Source organism: Botryllus schlosseri, chromosome 3, assembly GCF_051294905.1.
Source record: "Botryllus schlosseri isolate E-star chromosome 3, Bs_hap1, whole genome shotgun sequence".
Lineage (NCBI taxonomy): Eukaryota > Metazoa > Chordata > Ascidiacea > Stolidobranchia > Styelidae > Botryllus > Botryllus schlosseri.
This window is the reverse complement of record NC_137238.1, coordinates 623,554-649,584: the sequence shown is the minus strand read 5'-3', so window position 1 is coordinate 649,584 and position 26,031 is coordinate 623,554. Positions and strand designations below refer to the sequence as shown.

Below are 26,031 nucleotides of genomic sequence, written 5' to 3'. Positions count from 1 at the left end.
TACGTAGTTGTAGGACATTATGGCAATGCACTATGCTAAATTTCATCAAACATCTAATGATGAAACACCTTTAAAACTAACGCAGTCGAATACCGACTTTTATGCATATCGGTTTTGCATGAACATAGCATATACCTATACATAGTCAATTTTAATAACAGAATTAGCATGCTAAACATTAAATTCTCACCTTGAAGGACATAATGACAATACACCATACCAAATTTGATCACACATTTCATGATGTAACTCCTTTAAAACTAACGCAGTTCTCTACACACTTTTGCGTGAATCTGTTTGTCGGTAGCGTAGCACATACCTATACATAGTACGCTTTTAACGGAATTACCATGCTAATAATCAAATCCCGACCCTTAAACTTGGTACGCAGTTTTAGGACATTATGAAAATACACCATACCAAATTTCGTCGGACATTTCATGATGTAACACCTTTAAAACCAACTCAGTTCTATACCGACTTTTGACTAAATCTGTTTTTCCGTTGCGCAGCACGTACCTACACATAGTATACACACTCAACTATAATAACGGAATCACCATGTTAATAATCGACTCCCCACCTTGAAACTAGGTACGCAGTTGTAAGACATTATGACAATGCACCATGTCAAATTTTGTTACGCATTTCATGATTGAACAACTTTAAAACTAACACAGTTCTATACCGACATTTGCGTAAATCTGTTTGGCGGGAGCGTAGCACGTACCTGTGCATAGTCAACTTTAATAACGGAATTACAATGCTAAACATTGAATGCGTAACTTGAAAACTGGTTCACGGGTGTAGGACATTATGACAATGGAACATATTAAATTTCATCACACATTTCATGATGGAACACCTTTAATTGAAGCCTACGGAACTCTGCAAATTGTTTCGATTTATTCTGCCCGTTTTAATTTAAGATAAGGAAGCCCATTTTACTCAATGTATCGATGCGTACGTTACTCTACAAATTTTTCTGATTAATTCTCCCTATGTTAATTTATCATAAGAAAGATGATTTGACTCCTAAAGTACGAAATACTTGCTCGCTTGAGCTAAGCCGCAGCGCTTGGAGTGGAATTTTACGAAGTATGTGGACGCATTTCAAAGGAGCATACTTTACGCTCTAATTCGATTCCCACACATTCCATATAATTACTAACTGAACCATTGAGTACCAGCCTTGAAATTTTGCGTAGTACTAGCTGGCATGTATACAATTTCATGGCACCCGACAGTACGACGGAGACTATCAAAATATCGAAAGAAGTTCTCTATTCTTTTCTGAAATAATCAAGGTTTCATCAGGACTTCCCTTCATATAAACTCCAGCAGAATCATTATTAACCCCTCAAGTTTACTCAATTTACTCGAATTTGATACTCGAGTACTAAATCCCTATTTTCCGCAAGTATGATAGTGGCTATCGCACGATACTCAACGATTCGTAATATGCTATGTTCACGCAAAACAGATATGCGTAAAAGTCGGTATTCGACTGCGTTAGTTTTAAAGGTGTTCCATCATTAGATGTGTGATGAAATTTAGCATGGTGCATTGCCATAATGTCCTACAACTACGTATCAAGTTTCGAGTTGGGATTCGATGTTAAGCATGGTAATTCCGTTGTTAAAGTTGACTATGTAGAGGTACGTGCTATACGCCCCCCACGCAAAACAGATGTACGCAAAAAGTCGATGTAGAACCGCATTAGTTTTAAAGTTGTTCCATTATGAAATGCGTGAGGAAATTTGGTATGCTGCATAATCACAATGTCCTACAACTACGTACCAAGTTTCAAGGTGAGGAGTCACATATTAGCATGATAATTCTGTTATTAAATCTGACTATGTATATGTACAAGCTACCGAAAACAGATTTAGGCAAAAGTTGCTATAGAACTGCGTTAGTTTTAAAGTTGTTCCATCATGAAATGTGTGATGAAATTTGGTATGCAGCATAATCATAGCACTTGTCAAGGTGATACAAACGTAACCTCAAACTACTTTAAAATATGAAGTCCTAAAAGTAGGTAGTTTGTCCTGAAAGACCGATCACTATACGTGTAAATAACCTACAAACATAACCACCTATATTAGTTACTTTTAAATCCCTAATTGTACTTGTATTCCAGCAAAATTACGAATCGTTGAGTATCGTGCGATAGCCACTATCATACTTGCGGAAAATAGGGATTTAGTACTCGAGTATCAAATTCGAGTAAATTGAGTAAACTTGAGGGGTTAATAATGATTCTGCTGGAGTTTATATGAAGGGAAGTCCTGATGAAACCTTGATTATTTCAGAAAAGAATAGAGAACTTCTTTCGATATTTTGATAGTCTCCGTCGTACTGTCGGGTGCCATGAAATTGTATACATGCCAGCTAGTACTACGCAAAATTTCAAGGCTGGTACTCAATGGTTCAGTTAGTAATTATATGGAATGTGTGGGAATCGAATTAGAGCGTAAAGTATGCTCCTTTGAAATGCGTCCACATACTTCGTAAAATTCCACTCCAAGCGCTGCGGCTTAGCTCAAGCGAGCAAGTATTTCGTACTTTAGGAGTCAAATCATCTTTCTTATGATAAATTAACATAGGGAGAATTAATCAGAAAAATTTGTAGAGTAACGTACGCATCGATACATTGAGTAAAATGGGCTTCCTTATCTTAAATTAAAACGGGCAGAATAAATCGAAACAATTTGCAGAGTTCCGTAGGCTTCAATTAAAGGTGTTCCATCATGAAATGTGTGATGAAATTTAATATGTTCCATTGTCATAATGTCCTACACCCGTGAACCAGTTTTCAAGTTACGCATTCAATGTTTAGCATTGTAATTCCGTTATTAAAGTTGACTATGCACAAATACGTGCTACGCTCCCGCCAAACAGATTTACGCAAATGTCGGTATAGAACTGTGTTAGTTTTAAAGCTGTTCAATCATGAAATGCGTAACAAAATTTGACATGGTGCATTGTCATAATGTCTTACAACTGCGTACCTAGTTTCAAGGTGGGGAGTCGATTATTAACATGGTGATTCCGTTATTATAGTTGAGTGTGTATACTATGTGTAGGTACGTGCTGCGCAACGGAAAAACAGATTTAGTCAAAAGTCGGTATAGAACTGAGTTGGTTTTAAAGGTGTTACATCATGAAATGTCCGACGAAATTTGGTATGGTGTATTTTCATAATGTCCTAAAACTGCGTACCAAGTTTAAGGGTCGGGATTTGATTATTAGCATGGTAATTCCGTTAAAAGCGTACTATGTATAGGTATGTGCTACGCTACCGACAAACAGATTCACGCAAAAGTGTGTAGAGAACTGCGTTAGTTTTAAAGGAGTTACATCATGAAATGTGTGATCAAATTTGGTATGGTGTATTGTCATTATGTCCTTCAAGGTGAGAATTTAATGTTTAGCATGCTAATTCTGTTATTAAAATTGACTATGTATAGGTATATGCTATGTTCATGCAAAACCGATATGCATAAAAGTCGGTATTCGACTGCGTTAGTTTTAAAGGTGTTTCATCATTAGATGTTTGATGAAATTTAGCATAGTGCATTGCCATAATGTCCTACAACTACGTATCAAGTTTCGAGTTGGTATTCTATGCTAAGCATGGCAATTCCATTATTATTGTTGACTATGTATGGGTACGTGCTATACGCTCCCGCAAAACAGATGTACGCAAAAAATCGATGTAGAGCCGCGTTAGTTTTAAAGTTGTTCCATCATCAAATGTGTGACGAAATTTGACATGCTACATAATCACCAAATCCTGCAACTACGTACCAGGTTTCAAGTTGAGGAGTCACATATTGACATGATAATTCCGTTATTAAAGCTGACTATGCATAGGTACGCGCTACCGAAAAACAGATTTACGCGAAGTTGGTATAGAACTGCGTTAGATTTAAAGTTATTCCATCATGAAATGTGTGACGATATTTGGTATGCTGCATAATCACAATGTCCTACAACTATCATAAAATGTGTGACGAAATTTAGAGTGGTGCATTTTCATATTATCCTACAACTGCGTACCAAGATTCAGGGTGGGAATTTGATTATTAGCATGATAATTCCGTTATTAAAGCTTACTATGTATAGGTACCTGCTACGCTACCGAAAAACAGATTCATGCTAAAGTCTGTAGAAAGCTGCGTTAGTTCCAAAGGTGTTACATCATGAAATGTGTGACGAAATTTGGTATGGTGCATTGTTAATATGGCCTACAACTGCGTACCAACTTTCAAGGTGAGTATTTAATGTTTAGCATGCTAATTCTATTATGAAAATTGACTATGTATATATCGATTCTCTAAACTTGTTGCTTGTGCGATTTATCAGCGGTGTGCAAAGGGTTAGGAACGTTTTTAATATAGTTCCACATTCTAGTTGTTTTGATGTAAGGAGAAATCTTTCGATATCTCACCACTTTTCGTTACTAAAGTAAATTGTGTGCGTGTTAGCTTTGTGAAACGTAAGTCAAATACGTATCTACTATTTTGTGGAAGTAACTAAATTATTGGGATGACATTAATAGGTCTCTCAAGCAGTGACCGTGGTTTTGTTTTTGAAAGATGTCGCGATGTTGGTATAATATTTTCTACAACTCAAACTCGGACGAAATCATGAACGTGCAGGACTTACGATAAATATATATTGCGCACATACAACTTTGTTAAAAGAGTTAAACTTATCAACTCTGAAAGCTAGCGCAATTTGTGGTATTTGTATGTTATCTAATTTTGCGTACTTCGCGCTTACATTATGTTGAAAACATGAGTTACTTAACATCTCGAATCATGAGTATGAATAACTTTTTTGACTCAAATATAACGTACAGGGTTTGGGATTCGAACTCACGTGAACACTTGTTCATTGGAACTTAAGTCCAACACCAAAAGGCTCTACTTCACAAAATTTTCGGAGTACCGACTTTTTTGGGTAAATTCTGTTATGCGCTTAGGTACTAACTTTGAAAGCAAGCAAAGTTTTTGGTATTTGATCAACATGGAAATTCGTGCACTTTACGTTTAGGTTATGTTGAAAACATGAGTTACTTAACAACATTTCGACTCATAGGTGTGATAATTTAAAATACAGAGTATTAAAGTCATTAATGCATCGGTCGCACGGCAATAAGTTTTGTCAGCTTATTATATGCTCAGTATATTATATGTCAAGAATTGTAGAGCATTTTTGTGGGTGCTCCAGGGTGCTCTTCATTGAGTGTCCGTGGTGAGCGATAAGTTTAATTCGCAAAATTTGTGTGTTCAAATCAGCCCTGTCGTCAACATAGTGATGTCGCATTAGCCCTAAATACACATGATAGATGCAATTCCGCTCGAATACAAGTACAAGTAGAGATTTCAAAGTAAGTAAGTGGTTATGTTCGTAGACTAACCCCACTTCTACGTAACGATTTTTCGGTAAGTAGTTATGTTTCTAGGCTACTTTTACTTCTATTTAACAGGTTTTCATAGAAATCTGCTTACTTTTACAACTTTATATTTTGTGAAGTAGATAGTAGTTTAAGGTTATGTTTGTCTAACCTTGACGAGTGCTATTGTCACACTCGATCACCATATTTAAATCATGGCTATCTCAATGATGTTGACTAAATTTACGGCTTCAGAACGTGCTAATTAGACCTAATCGTTATAACGCTGGGGTTCGCGTACAGGCATCGAAAGTGTTTGTATAAATAAAGCCCTGCGAATCGCACGCCTACGGCTATAGTTCGTTCGATTATTTTCACCTTGGGATTCGCGTATATGCTACTATAAGCTGTTACGACTTTAGAAAATTCTACAAGACTGTTCGGAACGCGCACATGCGAGTGATTTGTTTCCGTACCTCCGAACTGGAGAATCGCTTGCCTGCGTCTAATGAAAATAAGTCGTAAAATGTGGAGGCTGCAGAGAGCGTAACTTGTATACATAAAATCAAGTTTAAAAATATGGACGGATGAGTTATCTCTGACCAATAGAGTAATATAACCGCCTATAGTTTAGTGGGGTATTGCTATAATGTATATCCAAACAATCGTTGTAGACTCTGAATGTTACCTAGGTCCTTATCACAAAAAATCATGCATCAGAAGCGTAGGGATTCATATTATCAAGTCGCAGCGCTCAAAATCGCATTTTATATTAAGTAATTAGTGATGATGTGTAGAATTTTGATATTAATAATATTATCCGGAGAATATAGCCTTGCATAGACATCATATTTCTCGCATTTACGTATAATCTGAATAGGAATTTAAATACATAGTCTTAAATACACATAAAGAAAATCTGTCGATTCTAGCTAAGGTATGTTTTGACGCGGCAATCATAAGTCGTAAAATGTGGAAACTGCAGAAACCGTAACTTGTACACATAAAATCAAGTTTAAAACATATGGACGGATGATATTTGTCCTAAATACACATAATACAATATCTGAGAAAAGTATCAAGATGCGGCAATCAATGCAGCGATGATATTGCAATGGATGGATGATGTGGCACTATAGGCGTGGCGCTTGATGATGTGGCACACATGACGTAGCAGATGAATGTACCCTTAGGGTATGAAAATGGGCGTGGCAATTAGGATGACGTGGCGCTCTCTGATTGGCCTGCACGAAACCCAGCTAATCATACTACTTATAGTACTAAACACAGTGAGCAGTCTTTCACTTGGTACCATAATTAGTGGCACAGCAAGAATTGGAAATCTTTCACCATTTCAGTTCCACCGCTCCCTTGCAGGGGATCTTTCCTTCAATGGTTTCACCAAATATTGATATTAATATTGATATTATTTTGGCAGTGCACCTGGAGCCTTCAGCACATCATTAACAAATAGCTGAATAGAATGTGCAAACAACTCAAATTGTCCACGTCTGCAACTGCTCCACCCATCCCCCTTGGGCATTGGGTTGACCATGAGCCATGACCAGCATTTGAACAATCAATTGATCAATATTTTACGCCTTTTTGTCAGAATTGGCCAATGTCATCACGGAATCAAAAATTTTCGTATCAATTATTGACTTTACTCCACGTTTGCTTGATTTTCTTCCCCTCTATGCTCGCATATTTCCTATCATGGTGGCCCCGCAGGCCTCGGTCAGACGACTTCATGCATCACTGGTATAATTATAGCTCTGTTGGTACCGAACCAATAGCACTATCTTCAGAGATTTGTTTCGACGCGACGCTTTCTCTATCATCACGAGGGTCAGTCCAGCACGATTGAAGTTGAGTGACTTTGCCTTTGGTGATCGATCACTGCAGGAGGATTCCCACGAAGTCAGTGGGGCATAACGGTGGTTAGTTATTTTTAATATTTTTCAGATTGGCACACGCCTACTGCCCTGTATGCAGTATGCACTATATGCAGCTTGGCCATTTATTTTTATAATTTACCGTTCTGACGTCTTCTATCGACTTCTTTGACTCCCTGCCACCATGTTGTGACGTCACGAAAATGGCCGATATTTTTTTACCTTCAATGGCCGATACCGATATTTCTCTCCAAGCGTGATATCGACTCGATATTATCGGCGAGCCGATAATCGGTCGGGCTCTACTTGTGACAGTTACCTGTTCTTCAGGTGAGTATAGTTGGTGAATACTATAGTTCTTCATTTATACGCAAATTGTGACTTTGCCTGGATGGTAAGCAGGGAGGACACCGTGACAATCTGTCTTCATAATCCAATCTTCTCATTTCGATACGAAGCTCTGAAACTGCGTGGTTCTAGCTTACGGGTTTTCAATATTTCTGCTAGTTATAAGTTGCATAAATACAGATGGATGCTATCGCCGCTAAAAAGTAACACGATAAATCATTCCAAAACATGTCACTCCAAGATAGAGTCTGTCTCCACCGATAGCTTCGATCTTGAATACAGAGCGTCACAGCTTACGTATTTTTGTTTGGAAAGCACTTGCGCTAACGCAACAATCCCGCAAATTACAGGCCAATTTTGCAGCAGAAGTTACATCAACGGCCGCTGGAAATTGTGGGGTGAGCAAGTTGAATATGGCAAATTCAAATGCAGCACGCCAACAAATTAATTTCGCGTGATTGTTCGGACTGACAATTCATCGATGTGTGAGTATTACTCCAGAAGATAAAGTGACATTAGCGTTTAGTAGGCCTGCCTATACCCAAATGCAATTCGGGATATAATTCATTGTAATTCTTTCCCGATTAGATTTGGTGAATATAATGGAACTTGCTGCGCTCTAGGTCTTCCTAAAACAGAAAACACGGACGCAAGGACGTAACAAGAAAAAAATTTCAAGTTGAATACATCTGCGAAAATATACTCCACCATGTACTAGTTTACGAAAAATTTCGAAATATTTGGGAGGGGCCATGGCCACTTTTGCCCCCTCCTGGCTACGCCAATGCACGTACGATGAACGTTCTGCAAGAATCCAATGTACCTATATTTAGAATCGGCAACAGAATATATGCGAGCACCATCGCCGACCTCGCTGTTAACGCAGCGTCTTGAAAAAGCCCAGAGGAAGAGTGAACCGAGCTCCAAATTCTGCAGCAGAGACCAGCAAGAGGACGCATGTAAACGAGAGCGAATGGAAGAGTGGATGTGCGCGAGCATGAAAGTCGTCCTCGATGTACAAAAGCAAAGACACTGAACTTTACAAATGCATTGCCGTGGTGCAAAAGGCCTAAACAGGCGATAAGCGCCACTGTCGTTGATGTATGATAATTGTAGGCCTAATGATAACATGCGAGCACTATACGATCACGATCCCGAGTGTATATAAGTAAAGGCAGTAGGCTATAACACAAAACACATTTTGAACAGTATATTCATATTGAAATGAACCCGAATATTTTCGGCTTACACTCGTCAGGGGTAATCGTCAGCAACTAGTAGAGAATTGGAAAGAACATTGTATATCAACAATCGTATCACAAAATATGACGTCACCAGCATGACGATTACTCCTGACGAGTGTCAGCCGAAAATATTCGGGTTCATTTCAATATGAATATACTATTCAATTGTAGATTGAAGTTCTGTACCTCCAAGAAGCTCTTCAAAACACATTTTATTAATACAAAACAAAGCACACGAATAGATAATGATTTGCACCAATACTAGTGTATACAAATCAGAGTTTAAGTATACCACGTAAATTCACGAACTTAACAACACTGGATTTAAGCATGTGCCGTGTATCAATTAGCGAATGTCGCGCGCATATCCGTGAATATGTTGCACGTTTTTCAGGACATCTCTCGACACCATTATGAGCGAGTTGAAAAAAAGGGCGGAAAAAGAACGCGTTGAAGCCACTCACTCGGGTGATATTGCGCTTATTTTCAGTATTCACGAAATAAGCTACGGGCTATATAAAATGATTGGTTTGTCGTCATAAAATCCGATTTACAACTTGATTTTAAAGAGCAATTGCTACATGTCGTTAAGAAATTACGACGATCAAATGTGGGCACTGCACAAGGCTCTGGACAGGGTTGTAACCAAGTCACAAGGCTCCGAGACACAAGTCATTCTCATTTTTATATTTTTGACTCGAGTCTAGTCGATTCATTTCACAGTCGGACGCAATTCACCACCGAGTCAAGTTCGAGTCCAAGTCATTGTGTTGACTGCTCAGTGCTCAGTTTCCAGTTAAAGTCTTGTTAAATCCACGTTTTATAACTCTGTTTGGTGATATCGAATGGTTCGCATTCATAATATACTAATTTTCCTCGATTTTAGTAGTTTCCGGTCGCAATTTCAAGTACCAGTACCAATACATGAAATCCCAATAGTTTGGTTACTTTATTATTCTTCGAAATTATAATGAAATGTCGGTCTTGGCCGTCTGAGTCTCGAGTCATATGACTTGGTCCGAGTCATGCGCAATGACTCGAGTCCAAGTCGAGTCAATACACAGATTGACTCGGGTCGAGTCGAGTCATATTTTTATTTTGAGAAAATGACTTGAATCAAGTCGAGTCATCAGAAAATCGTGACTCGAGTCGGATTCGAGTCGACTCATTATTAGTCGAGTCATTATAACCCTTTTGGAGCCAGAGAAGGAGTCAGAAGCCGTGCATTTTAAACAGAGATAGAGCTGAAGCAGAAGCTCTGCATAAAATCCATATGGAGCCGGTTGTTTGAAAACTAGCTACTGCTCCGATGTATTTCATAAGATGATATATGATACTACTATTGTTTGAATTGGCTAAAAATAATTGTTCACAAAATAAGTAATTTTTGCCTCGTTGGTGTCGCCTTTTTAACTAACCATGTCCACACATAGGCGCCAAATCTGCATAAGCAGGGAGTACCGCGTACTCCGTAATAACTGTACTGTGGATATTCGTCATATCTTTAATTCCGTCATCAGCGCAGTACTGATGACCAATGGTGAGGTTTGAAAGATAATGAACTCTTTGCATTTCACAAACCGGGAGTGATGCTTAAGTGAGCAATTTGATTATTACTAACCAGACGAAGCGACGCTAGACGATCAAAACCTGATGTTGCTGCACTTGTCGATTTGATGGCGCGCACGCCGAGAAACACTGTCTCCTTTCTCAATTAGACGAGTAATGCAAGTTATTTCGTGATTGTTTTTAAATTGGAACGCAATAAACACAGCTCAGAACACCGCTCAGAAATTCGCGTTCACACAGAACCTTTCAAAAAGGTTCGCGTTCACACGAACCTGAACCTTTCAGAGGTTCACACCATCGCTAATATTTACCCGGCATTTCAATTGTGAGCATCAATTCACTATGACGTCACTTCAAAAAACAATTTTTAAACAAGGGCTTTGTTTCAAACATGTTTGCTTTAAATCGATATTTATTTTAAACACAATCCTAGATATGGCATCAGAGGAAAAATGTCGTCGCGTTACTATAATGCGTTACTTTAGGCTTCAATGGCGTTCCTAAAATGTATGCCTGGAATAATAGAAGTTCATCCCGGGACAAATTTAGCACGCAGATTCACAGAGCAGACGGGGAGATGGAGTCGCTAACGTATAATGAAAGGTACTGTATGTTTAATATAGCGATAGCGGCCTGTTTATTATTAACAGCCCAAAACGTACACACGTTCATTTTCAAATTAAAAATACGCAGAGCCAAAGTTAGTCACCTCATGCTCATCCGAATCACACATAATTTTCAAAAACATACCTACTCAGACTTAACTTCCTCGTTTTATGTTAGCATTTATCCTGGCGTGTTGCAGTAAGGTAGAGTTACAATGATTGCTGTAAGTCAGATAGGATGGTCGTGTTTCCACTCCTCTCGACAACTTTGTGTTTGACTGCATTGCTTGTGACAGTTGCCTGTACTTCAAGTGAGTATAGTTGGTGAATACTAGTTCTTCATTTATACGCAAATTGTGACTTTGTCTGGAAGGCAAGCAGGGAGGATACAGTGACAATCAGACTGCATAATCCTATCTTTTCATTTCGATACGAAGCTCGACAGCTTATGGTGTGTCGTTGTGACTGATCCAGCTTACATGAGTAGTTCCAGCTTAGGGGTGTCCATTATTCCTGCTATTTACAGCCGTGTGTGGATCCGATAATGACGATAAAGGAGAAATATGAAGATATAAGTTGCATAAATACAGATGGATGATGGTGATGACTGATAAAAAGTAACACGATAAATCATTTCAAAACATGTCACTCCAAGGTAGATAGAGTATGTCCCTTCCAATTGCTTAGCTTTAGACCTTATAGATCAATGGTTCTTAACCTTCTTGTATTCGCGAACCCATTTTGACAATCAAGGACCCCCGCGGACTCCCTTAAGTTTTCGTTAAAATTCAGCTCAATCAGGCTATCGTGCAACCGTGATATGACTTATTCAATATTTAACTTTAGGCTAGTGATAAACACCAACAAAATATAAATAATATCATACATTATGTAGAAATTGCATCTATTTTTATTATTTCAAAGCGAATTTTGCAGGTGCATTTGTTGAAAGAACTGGCTGTGTCTTGAAAACACTCGCTTTTGATTTGATATAAACGACTGCTGACAATCCATTTCCCCAAAGATAAGTGGTGGGAATGTACTGTACATGTACTGTTAACTCGTAACGTTTCCGTTCACACCTAAGGCACCACAATTGAAAAACAGATTACTTAATGAACGTCCAGCCTAGCCATTTCTATCTAGCAGCTCATCATGAAATTATTTTTGGTTATTATGTAAATTGCAGAAAAAATGGATCACAAATGTCCATTCACAGCGACTGCGCCCTAGTATGCTGAGACTGACATCTTGTATCCATTTCCAAGTCACCCGGATTGACCTATTACTACCCAAACTTTTTATTTTTTCACAAACCCCGACAAAGCATCTTCAAATAGCAATGTATGTTTGTATCATTAGGCTGCTGTCAATTTATCAATTAAAATGAGTTTGTACAGCAGGATATTTCCTTTCTGACTGCTATTTGTGTAATATGAGTCGTAAAGTTTTACCAGTTATGTAATCAGTTATGAAGCGAATCTCGCTCGTGATTTACTTAATTGAAAAAATACAAATTAGGCTATCAATCGTTTTGCAAATTTGGATGTCTCGCGGACGCCCGACTGAGAACCACTGTTATAGATCTTCATTACAGGGCGTCACACTTTACGTAATTTAGTCTGGAAAGCACGTGCGCTAATCCACCAATCCCAATTATTTCAGGCCAATTTTGCAGCAGAAGTTACGTCAACGGCCGTTGGACTTCTCATGGAAATTGTGAGGTGAGCAAGTTTATGCAACACGACAACAAAATCCTTTTGCGTAATTGTTCGAAATGGTAATCCATCGATGCATGGGTATTCCTCCAAAATATAACGTCACCTAACCATTTAGTGGGCCTATACCTACTCGAAATAAATTCAGGACAAAATTGATTGCATTTCATTCAGTATCAGATTTCGTGAATATAACGGAATTGTTGTTACACTCTCGGTCAGTGATTCTCAACCGAGGGTCCGCGAAACCGCTAGATCTGCAAAATGATTGATAACCGGATTTGTAATTTTCTGAATTAGGAAAATCACCCAGCAGTTTTGCTTCATTACTGCTAAAATTGCAGAACTCACATCGACAGAATGGCGGTCTGATATCAAATATCCTACTGTGAAAACTCAATTTAATTGCCGAATTGCCAATAGCTTACTAATATCAAAATCTTTCTGTTAGCAGATCTTAGTTAGGATTGTGGAATGTTTAAAAAAAGTTGGAGTAGTAAAGTCAATCAGAATTAGAAATGTTTGCAAAACAGTTTGCATCTGGATTTATCAGTCTCAGCAAATGAATAATCAGTCGTTTGAAATCGGAATTCTGAATTTTGTTTCGTAATCTGCCCGAATAAAGCGATTGAAACCATTTTCTCTCTTGATATAGCCTACATGTAACCACTATTCCCGAATAACCTCAAAATGAGCTGCTGGATAGAATTGACAAGGCTAGACGTGATAAGTTGCCATGTATGTTGATGTCATACTCAAAGATGTCATCGGAAGCGTTACGGGTTATTATTACGTTCGTCGTTCGCCACCACCTATCTTTATGGTAATGGATTTTCGGCACTCGTTCGTCTATCAAATCGAAAGTGCAGATTTTCGAGGCACTGCCACATATTTCAATAAATGCAGCTGCAGATTTCGCTTTGAAATAATAATAGTCTGCCCAATATCTGCATATAGTATGATGTTATTTACAAAAAAGACCATCTTGTTGCTGTTTATTACTTAATATTTGCACGAGACATACGACGGTTGCACGATAATCAAGCTAAATTTGAAGTAAACTCGGAGGGATCCGCGGGGGTCCGTGACGGAAATATAAATTTTATTCTGTTCGTGGTCCTGGAACTCCCCAAAATCAGTCTCGAATGTTGCGCTGTAACGGAGTTTGGTATTGTGACGCAACCATGCCGCCTGTGACCAGGTGTGGTTGCGCAGCCGATTGAGCATTCACACTCTCACGCTCGTGTAGCTTTCGATTGATTCCCGTTTTATCAAATGTAATGCTCAGCAATCTGGTCAAAAATCACCGTCAAATTGCCTTTGACTAAACGGAAAGTGTGATATGGACCGATTTGACTGAGCCGTGAGATTTGCTTGTGTCCACACCATATATAGGACACTATAGGTAAACATTCCATGTATATTCACGCGGAACTCCAGAATGATCACATACAACCATTAAATATTATCCTTTCTCAGCCCATTGTGATCAGGTTATTCCGTAGAGTTGATGGAGGGACTGTGTTCGAAAATTTAGGCAAGTTATAATGATAAATTGATGATACATCTTCGGTTGGGCCAACAGTTATTAGTAACTTTATTGCTGTTATTTCTTGACCATGACCACGCATCAGAATTGTCGGTATTGTGCGGAAAGATATTGGAATCGCCCAAACGCATTACAAACGAGTTTCTTTCATGATAAGCAGGAATACAAGATTCCTAGTTCGTATTTGTATATGTGGCGTATCATTTTCCTCTGCTGTTCGCATCTGTACTGTGGGGTTCAGATTGCAAATGGCCCTTCTACAATAAAATTGAAAATTGAATACACATAGAATCGCATGTAGCGCGAAGAAAAATTTAAGATTAATTAAAATCTCTCAATTCGTAAGAGTCAATTCGTAAAGTGAATTTGCATGTTAACGGCTGCACAAATTTCCTTCTACGGCCGCAGGTTGGCCACTCTCGATTCAATGTATTTACTATCGGTAACATAATTATTCGAATACATGCGAGCACTATACAATCAATATCCTGAGTGTAAATAAACATACACATTGTATTAATATTAAAGAAAGCACACCAGGAAATAATGATTGGCACTAATTCTAGTCCTATTCACAATTCAGAGTGAGACGATACCACCGTAAATTCACGATCATAACGACACTACATTTATGCATGTGCCGTGTGCGAACTATAGCGTATTTCACGCGCATATGATAATGAATATGTTACACATTTTGCAGGACGGCACATCTCTTGAATCCATTATGAGCGACTTGAAAAGACGGGCGGAAAAAGAACGTGTTGAAGTCACACAGTCAGGTGATATTGCGCTAAATTAGATTTCAGTTTTCCCTGAATAAGCCGCGAGATTCTAAAGTGATTGGATTGTCACCATCAAATCCGATTCACAACTTGATTTCAAAAGTGTGAGTACGCAGGTACTGCGAGTCTGCGACATGTAGATGGAGACGCAACTCGGGTTTGTTTTGGGGTATTCATGGTTTTGTCGACTACTATGGTCATTTACACCAGGCCGATATTCTTCTTATTTTCCGTAACTGCCGACTTATAGCACGGCCCACCTCTAGGCTTTTGTAAGATACCGCTGACGCGGATGAGGTGGCGAGGAGGACGCGACTCGGGTACGTGTCTGAGAAATGAAATTAAAAGCGACGATGATTTGGTCACCGATATCGGTACGGTCCTGTTGTCCTTGAAATGTGATAATGCGGCAACCAGATAATCCTTTGTCTAATTAGGCTAATTAGAGGGGAATTCCCGTGATCTAATTATAATCTAATTTGTGAACTGCTACTTCGCTCACAGTTCAATTCTAATCTAATCACTGCTTCCCCAATAATGCTACATGAAAACTGTATATTGCCAAACAATGTCTACTTACTCCACATACAATTGTCATTCTCATGCTTATGAAAAGCAAATTCTTTAAGTCTAATTCATATCTAATTTGAAAAAAACTGTGTAGCTTTAATTCTAATCTAATTTGAAAAATGTTCAACTATTATTTGAATTGTAATGTAATTAGGAACGGCTGAAAATTTTCTCATTATCCAGCTCTTATTATGTAACAACAATTTTACTACAGACACATCGTCGATTACACAGAGCGAAGATATACTTTCGATAGTGTTTGCAACCGCGAAAACTTTAAACCTCGATTGGACATATCATGTCTTCCTAAACATTTGTTCCAATGCTCCGAATATTAACAGTAATTCCGAGTTTCACATACAACAGGGCCACAAAACGTGATGCCATTACGTGGTTGCCATACCGTCCTTATTCTGAATGGCCACGTCTGAGAAAACTCAACTGTCCTTATTTCTAAGAAATGTCCTGATTTTCGACTTACGTCCTTATTTTGTCTTATTTTCAACCACTACTGAACTTCGATCGTTTTCCTCTGGTATCTGTGTTGCATAATATTCTAAAATTATGCTTTTGCGTAGAGATTTTATGACATCATAAATGAAAGGAACCCTCGTGACGTACACACCACAAGATTTGACTTCTAGGTGGTGAGATAGCTAGGGCAGTGAGTGGTGGTATAGCAGTTTCGTTTGTACCACGCTATCGCAGCGGACGTCATTTTAGCAGTAAACAGCAATACCAGGTTTCTGCTGTTTGGTCTACAGCAGAATAAGCTCAACCAAGGTGTGGGGAAGGCAGCATTTAATGCGTAGTGAAAAAGGCGCAGTGCAGCCAACACATATGTTAAAAAGTAGTAAAGCTAAAATCATTGATAAATTTATCAAACTTATATTGCACTTGCACGTATAGTTTTAGCTACCTGTCAGGCTAAATCTGATTAGTTAAAATGAGCCGGTGTAAAAACGTTGTTTGGTGACAATTATGACAGAGAATTCAAAGGTATCTAACGAAGCTTTAAGGGCGAGTGTTTCTCACATTGCAATATCTGCAATTGTGACATTAACCTGGAGGCCATAGGAAAGGCCGCTATTTCAATTCACATTGATACCCCAAAACACAAGAAGTGTGTCACAATGATTAATTTTAGCCAAACGATGAATAATTTTTCCACAAGTCAATCAGCACCAACGACCACAGACTAACAGGCAGCTGCTGCAGAGGGTGCATGGGCATTCCATATTGTCTAACACCAGTAATCATTCCTCACCAACGATTGCACAATTGTTGAACAATTGTTCAAAGCAATATTCCCCGATTCCAACGTCGCCAATAAGTTATCTTCGGCCTCGACTAAGACTACAAGCATTGTTACTGGAGTTCTTGCTCCATACGCTCAGAAAATGATTTTGTCTCAACTTGGTGTACGGCCTTTTGCAATCTAGATTGACGCCTCTAATCACAACGAGGTGAAGCAGCTTGTTTTTACCCCTATGAGGGGGGTAGGGAAAGACCAACGATTTTTTTGGGGGGGGGGGTGACGAAGAAGTGTTGTTTCGGCCCTGAGTCAAGGTAAACCTAGACCTGAGCCGTCGTTAGGTCCATGAAGCACTTTCTAATAACAAGGCATTGCTGGAGCATATTTTTTTGACGAAAAGTATGGAATGTGATAGGCCAGGGCTCGTATAAATACAAAGTATGTACAAAACGGTTTTTCATGCTAATCTAATTTTTCGACTGTCCTTATTTTTGGGTCCATGTCGATGGCAACCCTAGGATTACTCACGAAAATAATGACTAAATCCTCACATACTGGAAAGCAACGTTAGCAATCGGATCTACTGAAAATTTAGCAAAGTATGGTAGCGCAATTTCCGAGTCCGTAGATTGGGGAAATAATTTCCAAAGTATAACACGAATATAATATAATTGAATAGTATATTCATATTGAAATGAACCCGAATATTTTCGGCTGACACTCGTCAGGGGTAATCGTCCGAAACTAGTAGAGAATTGGAAAGAACATTGTATATCAACAATCGTATCACAAAATATGACGTCACCAGCATGAAAGATAGAGCGTTCAATGTACTATTTTTAGGTAGTACACGAACTCCTTTTGTTGACAGAGTTTTGGTTGGTGTATTTTGAATATAATATAGGCTGACTCATCTTTATCGACACACTTATATTAGATGGATCGCAACAATCAGGCGCCGAAACAACGTCTCCCATTGAAACGCCTACGAGCAAAAGTAACAATGACGTCACGACTTCGAAGCCCTACGATAACGGCGAGTGTTAACATAATTTAAGATTATCATACGATATTATTTATGATAAAATCGTACCCATTGACACATCACAGATGGAGTGAATACGTCAAATCCAAAGACGACTCAAGCCTCTGAACGTTCTACGACCGCAACCGAGGACGGTCTCACGACTTCGAAGCCCAAGGATGAAAGAGGTAAGTTAATGACACGACTTGCGTTTTATGGAGCTTACAAGATGACGACCGACCGATAATAACACTGGTCAACACATATTTTTAGGCAGACAAAGTAAGAGTGGTTTTGGGGGTTCTGAAGGGCACTGATTCCGAATATGACCTTAGTTTTTTTCATATTGGCTCTTATTGTAGAGATAACCCATGGGGCTATTCTGACCAAAATCTCCCATTTTAGCGGTAATGACTAGATATAAAATCGGCTTAGTCGCACTATAAAGTTTAGTAATTCAATCTTCTTGTTATTTTTACACACGGGAGACAATTTTAAATCAAAATACAGCAACACCATAAACTCTAGTCATGTATATAAGTATTCACCTAGATAATCAAATAGCGTGGCATGGACTCAATCAGTTTTACGTCAACACCTATTGTAAATTTGAAATATTCAGTTGGAATACAATATTATTGATATATTTTAAATCGAAATTGATTTTCGTACGATTTTCGCCTGTAAGCTATTTAGTGCAGTTTCTCGAAAGGTTCCGGCAATGGTCTGACATAATATGTTCAATAGTTCATCTCATCTGCCCTGGTATCTTTCTTTTGTTGTTCTGATGTCTTGGTAGAACCTCTCCCCTTGCTAATGAACAAGATGATCGGGAAATATATTAAGATGGCTAAACAGGAAGTGAAATTTTATGCTCATGTTTGTTCCAAGTTTTCGATATGCAGATACGAATTTTCGGACCAACTGTTTATAGTTGGGTGCTTTGTGATCATCTAAAAAGCTTTATTTACTACATCTTAGGAGAAATTATATGCTGTGAACTCCTCCTAATGTGAAATAGGAATCTTTCATCGGTATTCGAATATACTAGATACAGATTTAAGCATCTCGTTTGATAGGGTTACTAGTTATACCCACTTTGTTGACTCAGTGGAAAATGATCCATTTACCAGTCAAACGAAATGAGACACATATGAGTATTGTAGTTAAGCCTTTCAAGGACAAATTTTACAGTTTTATACTCCTCTTTAGTCTTGGTGGAATAACCAATTGATACAGGAGGATAATATGGATTTCCGTTGCGCAAAAGTACAATTTTTAGGCTATAGACAAACTGCTTTGTTGACAATCAAATATTTCGCATCATGCCATGGTAATATTGATAGAATAACTGAGAATGACATGAGGGTTCTTCATAGTAAATTAGCCATTTATGCGCTGTATAAAATTAGAAAAAAACTACGATTGTTTTCCTACCAAGTGAAATATTTAGGGGTTTGGGCTTTTTTAGGGGTATAAATATCTTCTGACAGAGAGCCAATCTGACAAAACTAATGTGATATCCGTAATCAGCAACCTAAAAAAACCAGAAACGACTTTCAGATGTTCTGCCTAAATTTTTTTTTCATTTTGTTGATCATAGTAATCATTGATTGACAAACCCACCTTAAGATTTTAGGAAATCAAAATTCTGGCTTCCTTACCTTTGATAGGGATTGATTTGCAAGTATATTGTTGACTTGTTGCTTTCAGCGTGCAACACATCTCACTTCGTATTCCCGAGTGAAGACCACAGCGTATATGTTCAGTATGGAGGCATGGTTTCGGAGATGAAGTCATTAACGGCATGCGCTTGGGTTCGCCCTACAACGGAAGGAAAGCAAGTGGGCGGAACGTTGCTCAGTTACTGCGCGTTGACTAGTATTTCAAGCTCAACAGAGTGCGAAACCTTTAACGTGGAGATTAATAAATATTCGCCGTCCATTAAAGTCAGATTCGAGAGTAGAAAACACTTCACTGCGATGATGAACTCCATAACAACCCGGTCACATTTGTGCATAGTGAAGTCAGCATCATCGACAGATACTTTCGTTAACGGCTCATCTCTACCATCCACCACAGTTCAAAATCTTGATCCCGTCCCACGTAATGGCGTACTAATCTTGGGTCACTCACAATACGGCCCAATCAGCGGAACCAGTCCGGGTAAACAAATGTTTTCAGATGAAGGCTTTCACGGAGAAATAGAAGGTTTTATCATTTGGAAGAGGGCTTTGAATGCGACGGAAATACTTGAAATGTACGAATCAAATGGTTGCCACTGTCCAAGCGATGCAGACGTGACTTTCGATCGCGACAATTCAATCGTCACTAATCACGGAGTTACTGATACTTGGACTGGCGCATGCGACAAAAATGAATGATTTAATGCTGGTTCGAATTACGTGCGCGACGACAAAACTGATTTAGAACTGGTAATTTGTGTACATTATTATGATTTTACATGAAATTCGATAATTGGTCGGCCCTTCGTCCTGCGACTGCAGTGGTTCTCAACCGGTGGGGAATTCAATGTTTTCTGCTGGGGAATAGACGCATTCGTTATAAGTAGTATATACAGGATGGTCTACATATTTAGGGAGAACGATGCGCGATTACCGTTGCCAGTTAACTGCTTTGAAATGTATGTATCGAAAATTATAAATTGAAATTGTACTCGGGGGACGCCTAAATGTCCTCCTCTTTTCTGGGAATTTGTCCTAGTCTCATTCGATAGGATTTAAATGCCACGAAAAATGCGAGCCCGACGCAGCGAACGTCAAAATTTCGTGAAATAAACGGAGTCGAATCAAAGTGGTCAACTTTTTGTAGTCAACACAATACCATCAGTCGAAAAATGTTCTAAATCACAGTTTTCGTGGCGCTTTCGAGTTTATAAAAAGTGTCCTTTTTCTGGGATCTCAAAATAGGGTAACACTATATAGTAGTTTTGGGTAGTGGGGAATGAAGACTCGGAATAAAGGGTTGTGGGAAATGAAGACAAAAAGGTTGGGAACCACTGGTCCAGCAGGATTTGTATTTGGGCGGCAAGGAAACTTTCCAATCAACATAACATCATGATTGATCATGATCTGACGAGGGCAATCGCATCAGACTTGGGCAGCTAGATAATTCGAGTGGTCGAATTAGTATAACTATAACGAAATTCCTGTAATGTAATTCTAATCGAATGTGAAAAGTTTCTTTACTCTCATTCTAATTATAATCTAATCGCTGTGATTTTTCTGTAAATGCTACAGGAGAACCAAATTGGGGTAAACGAGCTAATAAGCTTGATGTACAGACACTTGTCATTCACATGCTTATGAAAATGAAATCTTATTTCAATTGACCTGAGCTTGATTCAATGTCCTAGTTTTTGTAAATTCATTAATTCTAGTTGTTATCTAATTTCGTAAAGCTGAAAATCTTCTAGTTGTCCAGGCCTGAATCGTACAGCCTTTTTATACCACAGTGTTAACAATCGTAACGGGGTCCTATATGTGGCAGCAATTACATCATGGATAAATGCTGATCGCTTATTACGTTTGAATATCCAATGTTGCCGATTATTACAGAAAGAAATCGACTGATCATCACATCGAAATTTTATGTGGATTTCCGTTCACAAATGACTTAAAATCAATGTTTTTTTTAATCAATTTAATTATTACGTGACTAGTACAATTAATGTCGTTTATATACATATGACTATGGTTGGCTTTGTCCGCGGTGGTGGAATCGACCTAGCACTGACCCAGTCAGGAGCTTGTTGACTCTAAATATAATTCCGATATTAATTTATCAGTTGGAATTTAGTAATTTTGGAAGTTATCGTTTTTACGTTTTTTGGTTATCCCTCAGTTCTGACTACAAAAACGTTTATGTGTGGAAAATGTTATTTTAGTCACAGAATATTGTGTGACACATTATCGTTTCCGTGTATTCGGGAGTTATGTACCGCAATAAATTTAAAAAAATGTCATTATGTACTTGAGGAACCGCATCAGTTGACACCGGATCCGCAAAGACTGATCGATGAGAATGGATAGGATTAGGCTATACATTCTTTCGGGCATATAATTCGCCATTAATCTACATATTGAAGCTGGGAAGCGATTCTTGAAATGTATGTAGTTGCACATTGCGATGCAGAAGTCTCTTTCAATAATAAAACTTTATCCCGGAACCGTAGCATCGCTGGTCAGCCCGCTTCCGACACAGATAATGTCAAATATCTCGGCGTTTTATTGTACTAGGACATATCCTGGAAGAGTCATATTCAGTCCCTAGACCAGGGGTTCTCAACTTCCCTTGCCTAACGGGCCGCATTTTAACAGCAAAATACGTTGCGGGCCGCAAAACAATATTTCCATGTATTTGTGGGCTACTATTAAATTTAGGCTACTATAGCCTATTTACCAGTCGTATACAGGCGTTTAGTACATTTTTCTACATTGTGAAGCATTAATGGACAGTAGGGCTGTTCAAAAATAACATTTTTTCCTGAATCTTGTTGGTTACTTGATTAAATTGTTAGGTTGCCTTAAAAAACGACGCACACAAAATTTGAATTCATTCCAACCAATATTCGCGGGTTTCGTAGAGTTTGAAAATTTTGAATTTGCCCAAAAACGCAAAAAATTTTTTTTTTCAAATTTTCTGCCAACCCCATGAAATTGTTGGGCTGTCTTCAAAAACCATATGCAAAACAAATTTGACCCAATTCCAAGCTGTAGAAGCGGAGTTATTTCAGTTTTTATTTGATAATTCTGGGATTATCCTTGATCGGTGGATAATCCAAGAATTATCATCGAGTTGATGTTTTTCGCTCGGCCCTCCCCGCGTTTGCCCTGCCATCATTTCCACTCTGATAAAAAGCACCCAGATAATTTGCTATGCAATGTCTGTGAAATCAGTGGTTTCGTCCGATGCTAGGCTAAAATTCTCTGCGCGGCAACGTATTTCAGAACATGCGATGAAAGACAAGTGTAGCTTGAACATTTGTCAAGTAATGTTGTCCTTGCTGTGAAGTTCCGGAAGCAGCGAATATTCGCACAGTATGCTTAGGTTTTATTGAAATGACACCTTCTCTGGCAGATTTCATGAGTTTAGCGATATTCCAAGCAATTTTGAACCATGAGTCTGTAACATCGTCGACAATTTTAGCACTGCCTCGAAATATGGATTGATGGGTTTGACACCTAGCTAGCAATGTTTTTTCTAACATCAGGCGATACAACTTCAGAAGAAAGTGTCGTGGTATAATTTTAGCCTCTACGCTTCGTTACGACAACTATGTCACATCGGTTTTCCATTCGTATCTGAGAAAGCAAATTGATTGTTCCACGCAAACTTACAAACCCAGTTCCCGCCGTTTAATCTCCTCCAGGCGAATACCGATTCAAAACAATAACTATCTACACTCGAGCATATATCAATAAACCAGAAAACATCAAAGAATCAGTAATCAAGCGAGACAGAGCCTGTGCGATAAGAGAGCTAAGTAGCTATGTTATTATTTAACAATGTCGTGCCAGTAGAAATTGCGTTTACAATGAAAGATGTCGCGGGCCGCATGCGGCCCGCGGGCCGCGGGTTGAGAGCCCCTGCCCTAGACAATAAATTATCACCGAAGTGCGGCCTGTTCTACAGCGTTGGACGCTTCATGTCAGTCTGGGTTCTTCTGAGGCTATCTGTTTAGATCCCTAATCCAATCGAAGTTACAATATGGCATCCTTTGTTGGGGGGCTGCCAATAAAACTGCACTTGAGCCACTGCTAAAACTACAACATAAGGTAGCCTACCCAGTATCATAGCTAGAGCCCTACAGGGGCCTGATTGTCCATCCAACAAGTGGAACTAGTGCACTATATACCAACATTACCCGTTCATGGTGATCACTTTATTGACTAAGTATTTTTACACGTCAACCCTTTTTTTTTTTACAATTCTCTCGAATTAGCATTTCATGACTCAGCAGATTTCCAGTTACGAGGTTTCATTTTTTTCCGTTTACGCCCATTACGTAAAATAATACAGTTGACACCTATTATAAACGATGCACTGCCTTTCATTTATGCTTCTTTACATAACTAACTTACCATGACTTAGCATATTTCTAGTTACGAGGTTTCAGTTTTTTCCGTTTACGCCCATTATATAAAATACTTCACTTGAAACCAACCGCAAACAATGCATCGCGTGTATTGTTTTTGTATTCCCGATGCCTATCACAAGTTTACTTAAGAATTTCCCAAAATTATAAAATTGCATCTCATACTTCTCTATCCTAACTACATAACGAACTTACACCTAACTTCAAGAATCGATTCTCTTACCTTCAAATCTCGTTATCCTCTGCTGTGTTTCGTATTACCCTTATCGCCATCCATTGACTTGTTCCGTTACGCCTCCTCGTGTTCCTCAGATGACTTAGGGTTCTACGCCGACGACATCTTATACAACCAACCCACAACACAATCACCAGAGCTATCAACCCTGTTACCACCAATATTACAACCACTGGTTCCATGATAGGTATCAGTTTCGCACCTTCCATAATAACCCTATCGATCAAGGATAATTCTCTTACCTTATATCCACCTTCCATCATCACCAGTTCGTGCAGCCATCGAGTATAGTTGTAGTCAACGAAATCTGTGGTTGTCTTCCCCGCGGTGGTTCTTGATATTCGGGAATACTCAGGAGCGGGTGTTCCCAAACTTCGTTTTTTTTGCCCAGGCGGTGGTGACGCGTCAGTCATCGTTGACTCCAAGGTAGTGTTCATCAGTTCGACACTCCTCGGGGACGAGTCGTCTTTGTCGTCTCCTGTTGAATACAAAGCAGTTGTTCCGGTACTTACCTTACGGTTGTGGTCCGGGCTTTGGTAGTCCGTTCCGATGTCGGTTCCGTCATCCTCTCTGGAGTCCTGCAGCGCGTCTGCAGTGGTAATCGGATGCACTCGCGTTGTTGTGGACACCTCACCGCTGATTTTCGTCGTTCTTTCGGGTAGGTTACGTGGATTGGTTGGCAACTGTTGCTTCCAATGAGTCGAATAGGTTGGTATGGCATTGTCATTTTTTCCCCTTTTTTTAGCCATCGATTGCGATCGCCAAGCTTGCACCAGCGTCGTTTTCATTCGCCATCCTAGAGTTAGAGATGGTAGGTGTCTCAGCGCTGTAGTCTTTGGTACTGTTGTTGTTAGCCGTTCAACGGTCACCAAGGGTGCGACGTCGCCCTCCTGATCCCTTGGAGTCTCGCTCGTTTCGGTAGTGTTGGGGAGAGGGCTAGTCGTTACATAGGCAGTTCTACTCGCCTCGGGTGTTGTATTACCGTCTACATGTCGATCGGAGGAAACCTGGTAGGAAACCGTAGTTCCTGCAAAACCGGACCAATCAGTTTCTACTAACCTTTGGTCGATTATTTTCGTTTGCGTGGTGGTCTCGTGAGTCATTCTTCTGGTAATTATCGCCTCCGCCGATTTGTTTTGGCTCGCCAATTCCTTCTCCCGTCTCATGACTTCCTGGTGCGCGGGCGGGAACCTTGGTAACGACATTGCTTCAGTGGCAGTCGTTAGCATTTCCCAAGCCGGAGACGGTGTCGAGCGGTTGTTTGTTGGTTTCCTTTTTTCACTTGGTGTTACGCCACGCCCATTTCCCAAAGCTTCTGTGTTCGTACTGCCCACCATCATCGAAGTAGTTTGCGGAACTTCGGGGGTCCATGTGATCCTTGCGTGATGGTTTCCACGGTCATCAGTTGCGGTTAATATCACCGTTCGAGCGGTGGATCTCTCCCCCGCATTATTCCTATAGGCATATGGCGTATAGACCAGGGAACCTTCACAAAACGTCCCCCGATAGATCCATCGAGACTGAAATAACTTTTCGTCCCCCACTTCTGCCTGAATTAGCTTTTGTGTGGCCATATAATCCAGAAGTATCGTATTTAATAATTTTACTTGTTCTACTAATGTCGGTCGTAGGGTAAGGTTATACCTCACGGATAACTCCTCAAGTTGTCCCCGCGAGACGGGTCTTTCTCGCTGCGTTTCTACGCCTCC

The 26,031-nt window shown here is 39.4% G+C and overlaps 2 protein-coding genes and 1 long non-coding RNA gene across 3 annotated transcripts in view; 2 read left to right on the top strand and 1 right to left on the bottom strand.

Moving 5' to 3' along the window:
- Positions 1–18,459, top strand: part of LOC145435510 (uncharacterized) — a 43,554-nt gene extending 25,095 nt beyond the window's left edge. Inside the window, exon 5 of the mRNA XM_080312791.1 lies at positions 18,056–18,459. Within this exon, the coding sequence (XP_080168917.1) occupies positions 18,056–18,216 (161 nt within the window). The 3' untranslated portion in view covers positions 18,217–18,459. The remainder of the gene's footprint in view (positions 1–18,055) is intronic.
- The window catches only part of LOC145435518 (uncharacterized), a 446,234-nt gene that overhangs the window by 407,841 nt on the left and 12,362 nt on the right, over positions 1–26,031 (bottom strand). The gene's annotated exons all lie outside the window — the stretch shown is intronic.
- On the top strand, positions 10,927–18,026 carry LOC145435129 (uncharacterized). Its single transcript, XM_080312402.1, has 4 exons — positions 10,927–11,379; positions 12,734–12,792; positions 15,039–15,117; positions 17,883–18,026. The coding sequence occupies exons 1-4, from the start codon at positions 11,307–11,309 to the stop codon at positions 17,990–17,992; spliced, it is 321 nt and encodes a 106-aa protein (XP_080168528.1). The 5' UTR covers positions 10,927–11,306; the 3' UTR covers positions 17,993–18,026.